General features: G+C 47.8%; 1 protein-coding gene across 3 annotated transcripts in view; it reads left to right on the top strand.

Annotated features, from left to right (window-relative positions):
• CPM (carboxypeptidase M) overlaps nt 1-17,416 on the top strand; it is a 300,531-nt gene that overhangs the window by 230,625 nt on the left and 52,490 nt on the right. For all 3 annotated transcript variants that reach the window (XM_078676699.1, XM_078676716.1, XM_078676709.1), the window contains exon 6: nt 1,166-1,321. In XM_078676699.1, the coding sequence (XP_078532825.1) occupies nt 1,166-1,321 (156 nt within the window). The remainder of the gene's footprint in view (nt 1-1,165; nt 1,322-17,416) is intronic.

Below are 17,416 nucleotides of genomic sequence, written 5' to 3'. Positions count from 1 at the left end.
GCAAGCTATTGCCGCTGCCTGAGAAGGGCCCTGGCACTTACTTCTTAACAAATGAAGCATTTGCAGGACACCTATTTTTCGTAAAATATATAATACACATACAGCGGGCTTTGGCTCTGTTTCCTTCAGTCGTTGGCTTCATAGGGTCAGGAGCCTTCAGCTATTAGCTTTCTGTTGGCTGCTTGTTTGTATCCTTCCGACACCATCAGGATGCTTGGAAGACCAAATTTCAGATGCATTCTCATTCTCACAATATTAATAACCGTTCTCTAACTCAGCGATAGAGATGAGGAGAGAAGATTCTTTTCAGATAGGTACAGAGACAATAAAATCATATTCTACGGCACAATGCTGTCCTCGTGACCCTCTGGAGAGAACCCGCGACCTTTATCTCAGGCTCGAGGACACACCAAGCCTGAGACAATCTCTCAGAGTAGCGGAGTCATATTCACTCTGTGCTCATTTTCAACTTCTCCGTGAAGGCTTTCCTAGTTTCCTCCTCTGTGAAAAGTGTTTCTCCTGGTATGTTAATGTTAATGTTATGTGGTATTTATAAAGCGTGAAGCTGTCGCTCCGAAAGGAGCATCCTGGCGCTATGTAAAGGTAGAGAAGAACTGAGATGAGGTACTAGATGAGGTTCAGCACATAAGTGTCTGGATGCAACTCTGAGCTTGGCTGGGGATTCGAGTGACGTGTGATACCCGAACTCAAACCTTACAGGGACCACCCTCGGGTCGCCGGCCTTGTACTGATGCGTCACTTTTAGTATGGGCAAAAGTGACATACTGGCAGAGCAAGCGGCTTGTAAATATGCCCCGTAATCTGTCAAACTGACAGATGAACAGCACCCCTTCAGTCATTTTTGCTAAGTTCATTATTAAAAACTGGTAATACTAAATCTTAATACATCACACCAGAAGGTATAATTTAGGGTTCATATTACCTATAGTGTAACTTTTAAAGTTAGTGTATCTTTTAAAACCTATTTTTATGTTTGATTGCAACTGTTTTAATCTTATTTATGATCTATTATTTTATTTACGGTCCATACCTGACAATAAGCAATCTTACAAATATTATCTGTAGAGTAACTATTTCAAACTGCGTGTGTTCTAATATGCTATGTGACAATTTATAGGTGTAACTCTTTGTTTTCACAATGCAGGTACAAATGCTATATCACCGGACGACGATGTCTTTAAACATCTGGCTCTAACCTACTCCACGAGCCATACCACCATGGACACTGGCATCTCCTGCCCGGGGTCACCTGTTTTTGCAGATGGCATAACAAATGGATGCACGTGGTATGCAGTCCAAGGTCATTATTACATTTAATACCATTTTTGCTTCGCATATTTTACACAAAGCATGACTAACATGCAAGTGCTTTGAACACATGCAAATGCTGCAAGTTCTCAGATTGCCACCATCCTGACCTAGGGTTAAATTCTTACCCGACCAAGTGCCGGCTCTGCGCTCTTGTGGGAAGTGTGCCGTTTGAATGGGCAAATCTGACTCGCAAAACGGGTGCATTGCCTTCAGTCTATAGAGCGTACAGTGGGTGGCGCTGTTGCTTCTCATTATTGTCTTGCCCTACATTATTTACGATTTTAAATTGCACGCTGAAAAATAATGCATGAATAACGTACACAGGAGAAAGGAGCATGTCTGTGATTGAACACATGCTCTGAGTGTTATTGTCTGAATGTGCTATCATGACATCAGTGTGTCACTGATTTGAGTGATTGATTTTGATTATATAGAGGACAACAATTACCCGAAGGCATCAAGGTGCTATAGCCGGCCGTCCACAGGAAACCCCTATCTAAAGCCCACCAGAGACAAAGAAATGCAGGCTATAGAGTATAGAGCCATATTTTGAGGGCCTTTCTGAAAGGTAGCAGCTCTGGGATAGTTCTTAGACTTTGTGGGAGGGAATTCCAGAGTCTGCGTGCAGCAATCGAGAAAGCTCTTTCTGATGGGAGCCAGTGTAAGGTCCCCAACCCCACAGTAGCGGAATGGCGCCTGGAAATATCCAGAATTGTTCTAGCAAGCGCATTCTGTGCTACTTGCAATTAGTGCTAATTGCTAATTTTGGAGTCCAGAAAGCGGGAGTTACAATAGTCCAATCGGACATGACTAGGGCAAGTGCAACCTGCTTTCGTGCAGGCCGGGGGATAAATAGAAAAAAAATTCTAAGCACTTTCTGAGCCAGAAGCAGACTGTCACAGTGTATTTGGCCTGGTCATTAAATTTAAGTGCAGAATCTAGGATGACACTGAGATTTTTTGCCTTCTCAACTGGGAGGGGACATATACCTAAGGTGTCTGGCCACCAATTGCTATTCCAGCTAAAAGAGTGCGGGCCAAAGAACAACACCTCAGTTTTATCGCCATTTAATTTCAGAAAATTCCATCTCATTCAGTCTGCAACTACCGACATGCATTGAGAAAAATTATCTGCAGTGGTGGCAGAGTTCTTGGGAATCGACACAATCACCCGCGTGTAATCAGCATATGATATCACGTACATCCCAACAGCCCGAATTATGGCCACAAGTGGAGACACATTGAGATGTGTCTCCTGTGGCCTGTTCTACCCTCCCTTCACTTCCAAAATTGACGACCTCTTTTTATCCCGCTATGTAATATCAGACAAAACAAACATATATATGTACAGTATGTATTCCAATGAGTGGAGAAAGGTCATGTGTATGGAGATGTGAAAACTCACGTGGGTCATGATGCCCCTTCATCACTCCAAATGGTAGTAAATAGTGTATTTTACCCTGCATATACGTCATGGCAACTTTTAATGTATATTTATTTTTATTTTATTTATTTTATTTTGAGAGTTTTATAGAGCGCGGACAAGACCCTCAAGGGTATCAGAGCGCTTTACAGTACCTGGGGATAAAAAGTAACATCCCTCAAGGAAAGGTCGATGAGGTGTACATTAGAACATAACGAAAACATAACACAAAACAATAGGAGATGATCGGCAGTGTGCGGGTAGTGCCTTGACAGGTAAGGAGGTCAAATAACAATGACATAATTGAGAACGAAAAATAAAAGCAGAACAATAAGGTGCCTCTTAGGAGCGCACTTAACGACAGGGTAACGAAAACCAGGTTTATTAGATAGCCTAGAATGATACCATGTACAAGTGTTCATGCAGAGTCAAAGGTCTGTGTTTAAGAGAGTTTTGCCATAAGAATGCCTTTAACTTCCCGCTTGAAAGCTGCAGTGGAGGGGTTCAACCTTGTTTCCGGAGGAAGGGCATTCCAAATCCTGGGCGCCATCCCAGAGAAGGAGCGTTTGTATTTTTTTTTCTTGTTGAATCGTTGTGGTTTCAACTAGAGGTTTACCGCACTTCTTGTGGATCTTATCCCGCCGGATATTGTAAGTTTCTGTGTGAGATAGCTGGGTGCCTTGTAGTGTATGGCTTTATGAGTAATGCATGCAATTTTCAGGTGAATTTGGCTTCAAATGGTAACCTGTTTAGAGATTTGAGGTCCGGGGATGAGTCTCGCTGCCGCATTAGTAGATGCTCTTAGGGGAGCTGTAGTAGCTGTGGGGAGACCGCAAGGCGAGACACTTCCGTAGTCTAGCCGAGATAGAACTAAAGCTTGAACCGCCATCTTGAGGTCATTAGCCGGTAAGAAGGGTTTCAATTTCCTTAGTGTATTGTTCTGAAAGTTAGCTCCCTTCGTTGCGTTACTAATGTGCTTCTGCATATTGAGGTTGCAGTCAAGTGTTATACCCAATGATTTAGCCGAGTCTACAATAGTCGGTTGGACGTTAAATGCGGTAAGGTGTTTGATCCAATCATGCATTATGGCGACTTTATCAGGTGGGGCTATTAGGAGGAATTCTGTTTTTGAGGCATTCAATTTGAGGTGATTCTCCGCCAGCCACTTTTGGGTGGACTGCATGTTGATGTCTTCAAGAGTGTTGATCTTAAGATAAAGTTGGGTATCATCAGCGTACATGTGGAATTGAATGTTGGACGCTTGCAGCAGATCGGTGAGTCGTTCCATGAATAAGTTAAAAAGTGTTGGTGATAGCGAGGATCCTTGTGATACTCCTAGCGTGACTGGAACGGGTTTAGAGAGGGTGTTGTTGATCTTGAATTTTTGGGTCCGGTTTTGTAGAAAGGATGTAAACCAGTTAAGCACTGATCCAGACAAGCCCATTTTATGTTTCAACAAATCTATCAAGTTCTTGTGTTTAACTGTATCGAAGGCTGAAGAGAGGTCTAGAAGGATAAGAAGGCATGAGCCGTTTTGATCCAGTATTTGTAGGGCATCATCGATGATGTGTGTCATGGCTGATTCCGTGTTGTGATCTGCTCGGAAACCGGATTGGTTTATGTTGAGAAGGTTGAAGCGAGCAATGTGTTTTGTTAATTGGTGTTGAACACATTTTTCCAGAAATTTAGCCAGCGTGGGAATATTGGAGATAGGACGGTAGTTGTTTAGGTCCGTAGCGTCAGCTGTGGGTTTCTTAAGGATGGGGGAGACCTGCCCTACCTTAAGGGAGTCAGGGATGCAACCTTGTAAGAGAGAGCGGTTAATGATTTTGGTCCAGACGGGGAGCAGCAATGGAGAGAGATCTTTAACCGCATTTGCTGGTAGAGGGTCAATGAGGTGATTGGAAGGCTTCAAGGTATTGAGGAACTTGCCAATAGCATCTTCCGAGTAGGTGTTAAAGGATGACCAAGCTGCATCGTTTTTTAAAACATACTTTGAGGGTGTATGTAGTGTTGCATTTAGAGGCAGAGGGGATGTATTGGAGTGAAGACAAGAGTGAGAGATTAGATCATTGAGGAGATCATTCTTGATGTTCTCAGTCTTAAGATTGAAAAAGGTGGAGAATTCTTCGCAAGTGGGCTGTGAATGAGTGGATGTTGAGGTCCGTCCTTAGATTGTGTTTTGATTAATTCGAAGAGTTTTCTCGGTCGATTTCTTGCTAGGTTCAGTTGGTGACTGAAGAAGTCTGCTTTGGCGCGCCTTATCTTTCGGTAGTAGGCATTTCTCTTTCTTTTTAGAGTCATGAGGAGCTTAGCGGATGGGACTGATCTCCAGTTACGTTCAGCAGTTCTGAGCGAGTGTCTATCCTCATTAAGTGGACCATTGAACCAAGGTTTAGAATCTTTCGTGAGACCTCTTTTCAGTTGAAGGGGAGCAAATTCATTATCTATCAACGTCATAGAGATAAGATAATGGTTGGTGAGATCATGAACGTTGGATGCACACGCAGGTGGCAAGAGTAGATTGTGGCTGGAAATGGGTAATGAGGTTGGGTTGAGTTTTTTCCAGTCTCTTTTCCAAACTTTGGGTTTTGTGGGCTGAGCCGCATTAAGTTTAACTGTTTCATTGATAAAGAAGGTGATGATGTGATGGTCTGACCAGTCACAGGGGAGGATCGACTCAAGGTGCGTGGAATCGCTCTTGGCGATTATTAGGTCCAGAGTTGCGCCTTTGTTGTGTGTAGGGCTGTTGCAAATTGGGTTACGGTCTAGGGCGTTGAGGAAGTTTTTGAGACTGTTGACTACAGTATCGTTGAGGTTGTTCCACTGTAGGTTGAAATCACCCAGGAAGATTTGGGTGTTTTGTCATCCAGTGTATGTGGTGACCATGTCCATGAGGTGTTCTGTGAAGATGAGGTGGTCGCCAGGAGGGTGGTAGATGGTGTGTAACGTACAGGTAGGTTTGCCATTACTGATAATGTCCAGGCACAGGCAAAAATATTCACACAGAGGGAGTGCAGGGGATATGGTTCTCTTTATGCTGATGTAGCTACGGTGGATGCATGCAATTCCTCCTCCTGTCTTGCCCTTCCTGTTCAATCTGATAATGTCATAGTTAGGTAGAACTAGTATGTCGATGATAGGTGAGGAGGAGTCTGTGAGCCATGTTTCAGTAAGGATAATCAGATCCAGGTCAGCGGAGATAATGAGGTCTGCTATGTCAGTTGCGTGTTTAGAAGCCGATCTGCAGTTTAGGAGCGTGCATTTAAGCCGGGGAGTGGCGGGGGGGCTAGTGTAGTCTTGTCCGAGTGGGATTTTACTAAGATTTTTTTTGTGTTTTTAATATTTCTTTTTATTAAAACAAGGCATCAATAAATACACCGGTGCATTGTACAGAAGGGGGTCAATCAACGTCAATATTCAATACAAAAATTCTTGATCAGGGGGGGGGGGAGCCATACATAAACGCTTATTCAATCAGGTTATGGGGAAGTTCGAACATCCAGGACTACATTTGCAGGTGGTACACAAATATTCCCTCTGTATTCATTCCAGGGGCCCCAAATATCATTTCACTTCCGAGGACGACCCCTTGCCAGGTAAACAGTTTTTTCACGGAACATACACCAATCCATACTTTCGTTCCATCCCTCGATCGTTGGCGGCCTATCAGAACCCCACAGTTGTGCTACATTTCGTTTAGCGATCATGGTCCCCAACGTGACCAATTGGGTCTGTGCAGTATTTAGATCCGTGGGCTCCCATATATTTAGCAGGCATCTCCTAGCCTCCGGCAAGAGATCCACCCCTGTAACTTCATGCATAACATTATAAACAGAGCCCCAATAATTCACCATATGTCGACATTCCCAGATGATATGAAGGAACGTCGCCAATAGGCCACATCCCCGCTTACACAAACCCTCCTCCGCTAGACCCATTTTAATCAAACGTGGACCCGTGACATAGACTCTGTGGAGTATCTTAAGCTGGACAAGTCTAAATCTTGCTGGGATCGCGACCTCCTTTGGAGAGGAGATCGCCGATTGTCAGCCTCATCATCAATTTCAAGGCATCTCGGGTCCACCTCTCCCTCAGATCTACCAAAAGATCAACTCTGTGATTAATCAGTTTTTTATATACCAGGGAAATGGTGCTATCGGGCATATAAATAAATGTTAAATGTCGTATACGTGTAAAGCGCACAGCTGCCCCAGCAAAGGGGCGTCCCGGCGCTGTATACCGCTGGGGAACCCGTCCTGGCTTTCCCTGTGGGATGGTCCCTACTGGGAATCCCCAAGGTGGAGCCAGGCATCCCCGGCGTTGATGGGGCCGTTGTGGAGATTAGGCAAGCTAATGCCCAGAGTTGCCGAGTGGGACCCTAGGTTAGAGTAGGCACCGAGGCGAGAATTGTCGAGTCCGCTGACCCTGGTCCACGACCCTGCCGCGTCAGGAATTGAACCCTGGTCCCGGGCCGACTTCTGCTCCCGGGTCTGCCGCCTCTAACCAGTGAGCCACACCATATCCATCTAGTATACGGTCCTACAAGGTGGATGCCTCCGGTATCTTCTCCCCCTCGGGGAAGACCGATCGCAGTGCATGTCTGACCTGCGCATAACGAAAATACTCTGTACCACTCAGCTCATATTCCTTTTGTAGGTCAGCAAATGATTTAATCTTTCCCTTCACCCAGAGATCACCTACAGTGGTTATTCCAATCAGTTCCCATTTATCAAAACCCTTCGTGTTCCATAGTTTGCCAAATCTATCCGAACTAAAGAGTGGGGCAGCCAGAGTCAAGCGGCTCTTTCCAACCAAGCGAAGAAGTAACATCATGCCATATGCGCACCGCTACCCTAGTCGGCCCTGTCAGGGTTTTTTCCATTGATTTAGTGTACAATGCTCTGCTATAATTGCCACCCGGAAGCACCCACCTATCCATGGCATAGCCGGGATCAGTCGCAGATCCATACGTACCATGATTTATAGCCCCTAGCTGCGATGCCCAATAATATCTCTTGATGTCGGGGAGGGCGATCCCTCCGTCATACCACGGGAGCGTTAGTTTGGCCAACGCTATACGTGGCCTGCCGTCCCAGAGTAGTTTACGCTGCAAACCCTCCGCTTCGCGGAAATAGCCTGCAGGTAGTACATCTAAGGTGTTTTGGAGGACATAAAGGAAACGCGGCAGGGACATCATTTTAAAAAGGGACGCTCATCCCAACATCGAAAGGGGAAGTCTCTGCCACCCAACCACGTCACTTTTCAGCCGAGCCAATGGAGGAAGAAGGTTTCGCTCATACCGGATCGTAGGATCCATGGAAATATAAACACCAATATATTTGAACCCTTCTCTTATAATTTGAATGGGGCAGTTCCGAGGTAAAACTGGGGTGTCACCATGTAAAACATACAAATACGATTTCGGCCAATTTATAATCAATCCCGAATTTCTGCCATACGACGCCAACACATCACAGAAGACAATTAGAGACTTATAGAGAGATCCGATCCTCAAACTGTGGAGACCAACGAATACCCTTGATCGAGGTCTCCCAGCCAGCGAAAACAGAAGTGGGGAAAGTGGGCACCCCTGCCTAGTGCCCCGCCCAAGACAAAGTGGCACAGAGACACGACCATTAACGACTACCTGCGCGAGTGGCTCAGTATACAATAGACGCACCCAGCTAATGAACTCAGGACCAAAACCGAACTTAGCCAAAACAGCCCATAAATACGGCCACTCCACCGTATCAAAAGCCATCGTCGCGTCGAGTGACGCCACGATAGCAGGCTCCTGCAAGGTATGGGCCCTCGCAAGAACCCCATGCAATCGCCTCAGATTCAAGGCCGTATTTCGATGTGGAATAAATCCCGATTGGTCGGGATGGACGAGTTCACCGATAACTTTTATCAATCTATTGGACAGTATCTTAGCCAATGTCTTAGGCTCTGCATTCAACAATGAGATTGGCCTATACGAAGCGCAGCTAGTTCTGGGCTTCCCTTCCTTATGGATCACCACGATCCAAGCCAGTCTCTGATCTCGGGGGAGGACACCACACTCTCGGGACTCCAAAAACATATCTCTCAAATAGGGGGCGACTATTTCAGGACAGAGCTTATATAATTCGATGGGGAGACCATTGGGACCCATAGCTTTTCCGGTATTCAAGGAGCGCACTGCCAAAGCTACCTCATCGGCGGTAAGTTTACCGTCCATAAGGTCTCGATCCTCCAGCGACAGACACGGAAGCTTAATGTCCCTCAGTAATAGACACGAATCTTCCTCCGGCCTATCTGAGACGGACGTATAAATATTCCGGAAGTATTCAGCGAAGCGGTCCACTATCTCCTGCGGGTCGGTCACACAAGTCCCGTCCGTAGCTTCAACCTCTGGGACGACCCGATCTGCTCCATCTTTCTTGTCCAGCCAGGCAATCAACTTACCGGCCTTATCACCTACATCATACAGACGCCCCTGTTGATCACGACCAAGAGCCCTCGCGCTGTCAGTGACCAACGTTCTATACTCAAGCTGCTTAAGTTGTAAAACATGCAATCTGCGCGGGTCACCTCCTGCTCCAATTCCATTTCTATAGTAGCTATTTCGGACTCAATTCTCACTACGTCCTCCTCCTTATGCCTTTTAACACCAGCGATCAGGGATAAAGCCTGACCCCTGACTACAGTTTTAAACGCCTCCCACAACGAAATCGACGACGAGACCGATTCCCTTATTATCCTGAAAATAATGCTCCAACGCTTTTATCAAATCTTTCCGAATTTTGGGATCACACAGATACCAGGAATTAATGGGGTCCACTCTACCATTGGAGCCAGTAGTGAAGTCGAAGCTACGCCAAAGAGGAGAATGATCAGATATACCTCTGGCTAAATGCCGTACTTCAACAATAGATGAGGCCTGGGCCGCAGGCACCAGACCATAGTCAATCCGGGAAAGACTCCCATGAGCACCAGAATGAAAAGGGTATTGCCGTCGAGTAGGATGAAATAATCTCCAACTATCCACCAAACCCAGTGTCTCCACGAAGTCCGGAAGCCATCTTTGAGCTCTCCACAAATCCCGTGACGGAGATCTATCCAGGGTGGCAGAGACTACCGCATTGAAGTCTCCCCCCAAAATCAACAATCCACTAGGAAGGTCCAGTACAACCTTACCCAACTCAAGAAAGGTCGTGTTCTGCAGACCCGGGGGGACATAAACCGAGACCAAAGAGAGGGTACGCCCTTTCCAACGTCCCGAAACCGCAGAATATCGTCCCCTTTCATCCGCGACGACCGAGTCAACAACAAACGGGAGAGAACCCCTAATGAGGATCCCAACACCCCTGGACCTAGAAGTAAAACCCGCATGCGCCACAAGCCGATATCCCTTCCTATTCATTGCCTTACACACATTTCCAACCAAGTGAGTTTCCTGTAGGAGGACCACATCTGGGGAGTGTCTCTTAAGGAATTGTATGACCACACTATGCTTGATCTTGTCCCCCAACCCATTGATGTTCCAACTCAATACCCTCAACCCCCTACCCCCCATCATGAAACAGAAAGGAGATCCAAGCCCAGCATCTTACAGGAGTAAGCTTGAAATACAATGCCTTGTGAAAACTTAAACACAACACCAAAAAACAACAGTTCCCCCCACCTCCCCCCAAACAACCCGTTACGCTACCCCCCACCCTGCACCCCTGCTTACGACTTTCAAGCCTCCCCAACTCGCAGTGTGCCTGTCGCCCCCACATATAGACTAAACTACAAAAAGTAAGTCAGAGGAGGAAAGAGGCCTACCGATAGCCCGTTTATCCCCCTAATGTATCGTGCTAGGCGTGAATCAAAACAGTACAGACAAAAGGAAACCTTTCCCCCATTGTCCCCGGGTCCCAGAACCACAGTTATCATTCTTGTTCTTGCGCACTTCCATTTTCTCCTCCACTTTGTTTCTGGGGTTCCTGCCGGGCCGTCAAAGTGGCTAACCAGTCTGCAGCCATCTCCGGCTCATCAAAAAAATAAGTTGTATCTTCATGTTCAATCCTCAGTTTAGCCGGGTACAGCATGGAGTATTTAAGTCCCATATCTCGAAGCCTTCTCTTCACCCCCATAAAGTTCAGTGTTTGCTTCTGGACTGTTTGTGTAAAGTCTGGAAAGAAACTGATGGACGAGTTTTCATACTTCAAGGAGCCTCCCGATCTGGAAGCCTGAAGGATAGTGTCTCTGTCTCTAAAATTGAATATTCTGGCAATCAAGGACCGAGGCGGGGCACCGACACGCGGTCTTCCTCCCGGAATTCTGTGGGCCCGCTCGACGGTAAAAAACTTGCTCAGGCCTTTAGGGCCAAGATGGTTGGTTATGAGACCCTCCACGAAGAGATCAGCTGCCTGCCCTTCCGCATTTTCCAGGACCCCAATGATACGAACGTTATTCCTCCGGGCTCTCCCTTCAAAATCCTCCAGTCGACGGACAACACGGTCATTAGAGGCTTTCAGAGTCCGTACTTCGGATTGTAGCTCCGTGACATCGTCCGTGAGACTAGCCGTTTTAATGTCCAAGGATTTCACCTTCTCACTTGCCTTCGTGAGGTCAGCCCGAATCAAGTTGTCTTCGATGGACACTGTATCTAATTTATGAGCCAGGGTCTCCATCTTCTGTCCAAGCGAGGATTTGATCCCATCAATGGCGGCCATTGCGTCTTGCAATGTAGGCTCCGTTTCCAGGGCAGAGGCATCCTTTACTCCTTCCTGTGACTTTCCCAGTCAACTAGGCGATCCCTTAGTTTGGGCGTAACGATCCATGTTGTTCGACTGTGTATACCGTCCCCCTCTGGTGGCCTTCTGCTGCCGTTTGTCCCCCTTGGTCGCCATTTTGGGGGACACTGCTATACACGGAGGCCGATCCAGGGAGGTGGCACTCAGCAATCGTTATTCGTAGAACACGTCAAGTCTCTTACTTCCGACCCTCCAGGATAGTATGTCAATTATCCGTGGCCACCGATGTCAACTGGGGTGTCCAACAGTCAGACACACTCTTCAGCTGGGTCGCGAGTGCACCAGCCAAAATCGAAAGTGAAACCAAGTGAGGCTGTGGGGCCGGAGCGGCCACTTCCGGTATACAGCGCCGTTGTTGTTGAACTACGCCACGGGCACTATGCCAGCCCAAGCTCCAGGCATCCAAGAGAGACAGGCCGGAAACTTTCCGAGTCCTTAACTCCGGTTTCCGGGGCGCCTTCGGGGTACGGCTTACAGCGTTCAGATCGTCTTTGCTTCAACTGCAAGAATCACTCCACAGCATTCAGGATTAACGACAGGATATAAGCAGGGGGCTACGGGGGTCTCGGGAGCCCCAAGCTCACGCGGCTATCTTGGATGCGCGCGAAGCTCCTCCTCCTTTACTAAGATTGTTGTTATTTATGCCTCTATAGTTGTGGGAGGGAGGCCTGTTGGGGTCGGAGCGGATAGAGAGGATGGGGATGTGCTCGGGAGAGGTGGAACTCATGATGGAGGGTTCGTAGGAGAGTAGAAGAGAGCACAGATCGTTCTCCGAACATGGGTTGGTGGCGCGCATAGGGCGGGAGGAAGGGTTGCGAGATGGTGTAGATTCCCAGCAGGGCACCTTGGGTTTGGGGGTGTAGGTAAGGTTGGATGGGGGCTTGCTAGGTACACATGGTCTATAGGATTTGAAGAACCCTGGCTGACGTGAAAGCATCATTTTAAAAGCGTGGAGCTCCTCTTTGATTGAGTGAAGTGTGGACATGATCTCATCTAAACGAGGATCAGATGTGGAAATGATAGGGGTGGGAGGCGGTGACATGGGTATGTGTGTCCGTGGTGTGGGCTGGAGGGGTGTAAGGACTGTAACGGGGTGCATGGGTTAATACGCACATTTGAGAGTGTGTGAGTGCTGGTTGTAGATTTGGGTGGCTGTGTGGAAGGTTGGTGGTGGACAGGAGTGTGAAGTGCAGTTGATGGCGGTAGAATTGCAGAGGGGGTACTGTTGTTAGAAAGGTCCGGGGTGGCCTGTGGAGTGCAGACGACTGAGAGGAGGGGGACTGGCTGGCCTGGGTGGGTTCCTTGCTGGTGGTGTTATTGCGAGTAGCGGACGAGGTAGAGGGGGCGATGATTGGAGGGGGGTAGTGTGAACGGGATGGAGAGCTATGATGGTTCCCGGATTAGGTTTCAGTGTTGTGTAAAGGGGGAGAGCTGTGAACACTCCTGAAGTGGGTAACGGTGCTGTAGGGGGTATGTGTGAGTTTTTGATCGCGTTGGCTAAGGGAAGGATGAGCGGTAGGGAGTCATTTTGAGGAGCGGGGCTGCGACGGGGGGTAGGGGTATGGGGGAGATGACAGGGGAGGTGAAATTGTAGGAGAAGTGAGGGGCTATGGTTGTGTCCAGAGTGGTTTCCCCGGTTGAGGGGATTGAGAGAGAGGTCGCGACTATGCTAGGAGGACGATGCGAGCGAAGTTTCAGTCAACTGCAGCTCGTAGTATCGGTGGTGTTGGATGTCAGTGTAGTCAGGGAAGAGGAAGCGATTGAAGTAGGAGAGGAAGTAGTTCGGGAGATGGTAGTGGAGGTGGAATGGGAGGTAGCTTGGGGAAACGAAAGGTATTTAAACAGGAACAGAATGCAAGGGGTTCAATTTGGACAGTAAGGTCAAACTACATTGAAGAGACTATAAGGAGACTTGAGTCCCCTTGGAAACTCATTGCTACAAGTAATCTGTGAGGCAGTAAATAAACCGTGTTTTTTGCACGCTTTGCTATATTGTGGACTGTAAACTGGATTTTGACTTTTGTTTGTAGTAATATCAATATAAATGTGTGCTATTTGGTACAGCTGCTCCAGGTAACAGCCTTATTGGGTCACAGATGTAGGAAAGTGCCCCATTTTGACATGGTCAACCCACTTTTTGCCTGGTATCTAATGCATTTTGATATAAAGTGGCACTGGGTTCCTGCTATCCAAGTCCCTAGTGCCACATCTCTTTCCCTAAACTGAACAATTGTTCCTGAAATTGGCAATACTTTTAGCCCCCCTTTTGAGTCCCTAGTAGTGGTACCCTTGGTACACAGGGCAAGGAGGCTAAAGACGGTGCCTAAGGGCTGCAGCATGTATTATGCCACCCTAGGGGACTCCTCAGCACCAACATGTAAACTGCCTTTGTGGGCTGCGGGCCGTGGTGCAGAGAAAAATGAAGACACAACATGGTACAACTCCTGCATGCAGTATAGGTAAATCACCCCTACAGCAGGCCTTACAGCCCTAAGGCAGGGTGTACCATACTCCATGTGTGGACATATATGCCTAAGCAGATGTGACCCTGTGATATCTGAGTCGATTCCTTGATATTACAAGTGAACAGAGAAGCCATTTTAAGTACACGGGCTGGACACTGGTGTTAACGAGAACCCCAGCTACATGATGGCTTCACTGAAACCATAGATGTTTGGTATCAAACATCTCGGTCTAATAAGCCCGCACTGATTTCAGTGGTGGGTGTATTAATACATACACCCAGAGGGAACTTTAAAGGTTCCCCCTGAAAACCTACCGACTACTAGTGTGCTAACTGACTGGTGTAGACCAGCCTGCCACCACAGGCAGGTTTCTGACCCCTGCAAGTGAGAGCCTGCGCTCTCCGAGGGCAGAAACAATGACTGCTCTGGCCAGAGGTGATGTTAATTCCTGCAAGCAGGATGGCTAAGTGATCAGCAAATCAAGCAGGAGGTTTTAAAGACCTTTACCACCTTTGATATGCAATCCAAAGGCTTCCTCAGACAGAGCAAATGCCACCACCTGCCTTGGGCCCTTTTGGCACATAGCACGGTCGGACAATTAGCTAGTCAGGAGGCGTGCCTCCCTCTCAGCCTAGTTCCATCTTAATTTTGGTGGAATTAGGGTCTCTGGGTTAGGGTTATGCCAACTTCCCACAGGAAGTAGGCATATAGAGAGTGTAGACATCCTTAAGGTAGATAACCCATTTGCTACTACTTGTCCCTCCCCATAACGTCCCTAATGTATTTAGGTGGCACCTCTCACACCGGGATCTGAGATTTGACCGATCAAGTAGAGAAGGACACCGAGAGTCCCAAGAAAAACTGAGAACTGAAGACTACTGTGGACTTTTGGCACCAAACCCTGCCTGCTACACTAAATCTCAACAGTCGGGACCCTGTGACTTGTCTTGCAGCCGACCAGATTCCAAAACCCCAGTAGACTGCCAACCCATAGCAAATTGCCAAGCAATGTCCCTTGGAGTAGAGGAGCTACTTCCCTGCAGTCCGAAGTCATCGAAACCCAAAGTCTGGTTTACCATGTTGTCGATCTCCAGCCAACCCAACACATCAGCTACCCAGGAAGAGGGCCCTGTGCTCCTGAAGATCAGATCTGTCCACGCACCAAGTGAGAGGACATCAGGACCAACTGCAGCATCAGAGGACCAATATCCAGGGCCCTGGACTCCTTGCATCAAGCTGAGACTGTGATAGTCCAATCAGGACTCCCAATGACTCCAAGACAAAGGAGCTGTCGAGGAACATCAGCTCTGAAGAGACCCACTTCCAGAGTGGCCCAGTTTTCCTGATTTTGCATCCTCAATCGTGAGACCAACCAACGCAAGTAACCAAGTCACACAAAGCCCAGCTGACATTTCCACTCTGCACTCGAGCGACCCAGCCCGGGTACCGACGAACCGACTGTGGTCTCAGATTTATTCTTGTGTGTCTTATTTATTGCCTCAGTGTGTGTGTCAACAACTGCTTAGCACTACCCTCTGATATGCCTTACTGCTCACCCACACTACCACTTAAGAGAGCATTTGGGTTATCATGTGTGCCCCTATTTACCAACTGGGGTTTGCCTGGACTCATTACACAGTGTACCTCTTTTTGGTCCACTATTTAAAGAGCCGGCTTTCTACAACAGTTATTTTCACTGAAAGACACAATTATATTTATGTGTCAGTGTCTGCAGTGCCCACATGTTTCGTTCACCGTCAGCCTTGATCATGGCAGGTGAAAGTGTGTTTCACTTTTATATATAGACGTAATTTATTAATTTGCAACACATGCCCAATGTATTTCTAAACATTGAGGTATCTATTATAACGGCGGGCTGATCTCCACCTCGCGGATGGCGGTGGCGATCCGCCCGCCATTATCCACTGCCTGATTATGTTGGCGGGGGTACCGCGGCAGACGGGAAGACCGTCTGCCACTTTTCCGCCTGGTCGATGAGTCGACCAGGCGGAAAAGGTTTAAATATGGTAGCGATGTCTGTTAGACAACGCCATCCATAATATAATGCAAGCGGGGATCAGCCTTTCCGTGGCGGCAAAGGCATGCGGATTTCACAGTTGGGGGCCTGTTGCGGGCCCCCAGGATGTTGGAGGTGTAGGGGGGCACATGGAGGTACCTATGGTACCCCCCTGCATTTGCATTCACAACGTGGCAGGCACCGCGCGGTGCCTGCCAAGTTGTGCATGCAAATGCACGGTGTGCAGCCACTGCATTGTGGCGGGCGGTGTCATGAGCACCGCCCGCCACAATGTTGTGGATGGGAGATGCCACCGTGGTGGTGGCATCCTAATTGCCGGTGCGAGACCGCCGCACCACTGGCGGCCGGTCCCAGCACCGCAAGGATGGTGGGCGTAGGTAAGTCCGCCCACCATCCTAATAGGCCCCTAAGTTTGTTTCAGTTCAATATTTTTAAAATGTTTTCAATTTTACTCATAACGAGGAATGCAGAATGTTTGTGTTTTTAGGTTTTTTGAGTTCAAGGATGCATAGCATTAAGGGATAGCAGTTGGGGTTCAAGGACGGTAGTGTTAAGTCATATTTAGGTTTTTTAAGGTTCCTAAATGGATAGCATTACGTGATAGTATGGGTTTGTAGGATTCAGGGAAGAGTACCCATAATGACTAGCAAGGAGTTTTTAGGGGTCATGGAAGTGTAGTGTTAAGGAGTAGTAAGATGTTTTAAGGTTCAGGGATGTGATAGGCAGCATTAAAGGATAGTAATGTTTTCCAGTTCAGCGAGGGTAGTGTTAAGGTGTAGTAAGGGATGTTAAGGTTCAGGGATGGGATGGGCAGCGTTCAAGGGTAGTAAAGTTTTCCAGTTGAGGAAGAGTAGTGTTTAGGGATGTTAAAAGTTTAGAGATGATAGCAGTAAGAGGTACTAGTGTTTCTAGGGCCTTGAGAATGGATGAATGAATGGATACTATGGGGATTTTATGGTTTAGGGATGGAAAGGTGAACCTTTTCCTGTTTGCCTTGGTCGCGCTTGACGAAGTGGGCTCCTGAAGCAGCGGAGCGACCCCTGAAGAAAAAACGCCGAAGCCGCCCCAGCGCCTTTCATCTGTTAGCGCATTTTGGCAGCGCTTGTTGAAACTACTGCTCGGGTTTCCCGCTTCGCGGGAAACACTCGCCTGGGACTGCCTGCAGACGGCTGGTCGCAAAGAGACTTCACTGACCAGAAGCCTCCTGTAACAGGAACTGTACCTGACACGCCCCCCTCACCTGCCTTCATTAGCGCCTGAGGTGCGCTGAGTTGTGGAGAACCTTTTCCTGTTTGCCTTGGTCGCGCTTGACGAAGTGGGCTCCTGAAGCAGCGGAGCGACCCCTGAAGAAAAAACGCCGAAGCCGCCCCAGC

The sequence above is a fragment of the Lissotriton helveticus genome, chromosome 1_1, assembly GCF_964261635.1.
Source record: "Lissotriton helveticus chromosome 1_1, aLisHel1.1, whole genome shotgun sequence".
Classification (NCBI taxonomy): domain Eukaryota; kingdom Metazoa; phylum Chordata; class Amphibia; order Caudata; family Salamandridae; genus Lissotriton; species Lissotriton helveticus.
The sequence above is the reverse complement of the archived record's forward strand: the minus strand, read 5'-3'. Positions and strand labels throughout refer to the sequence as shown.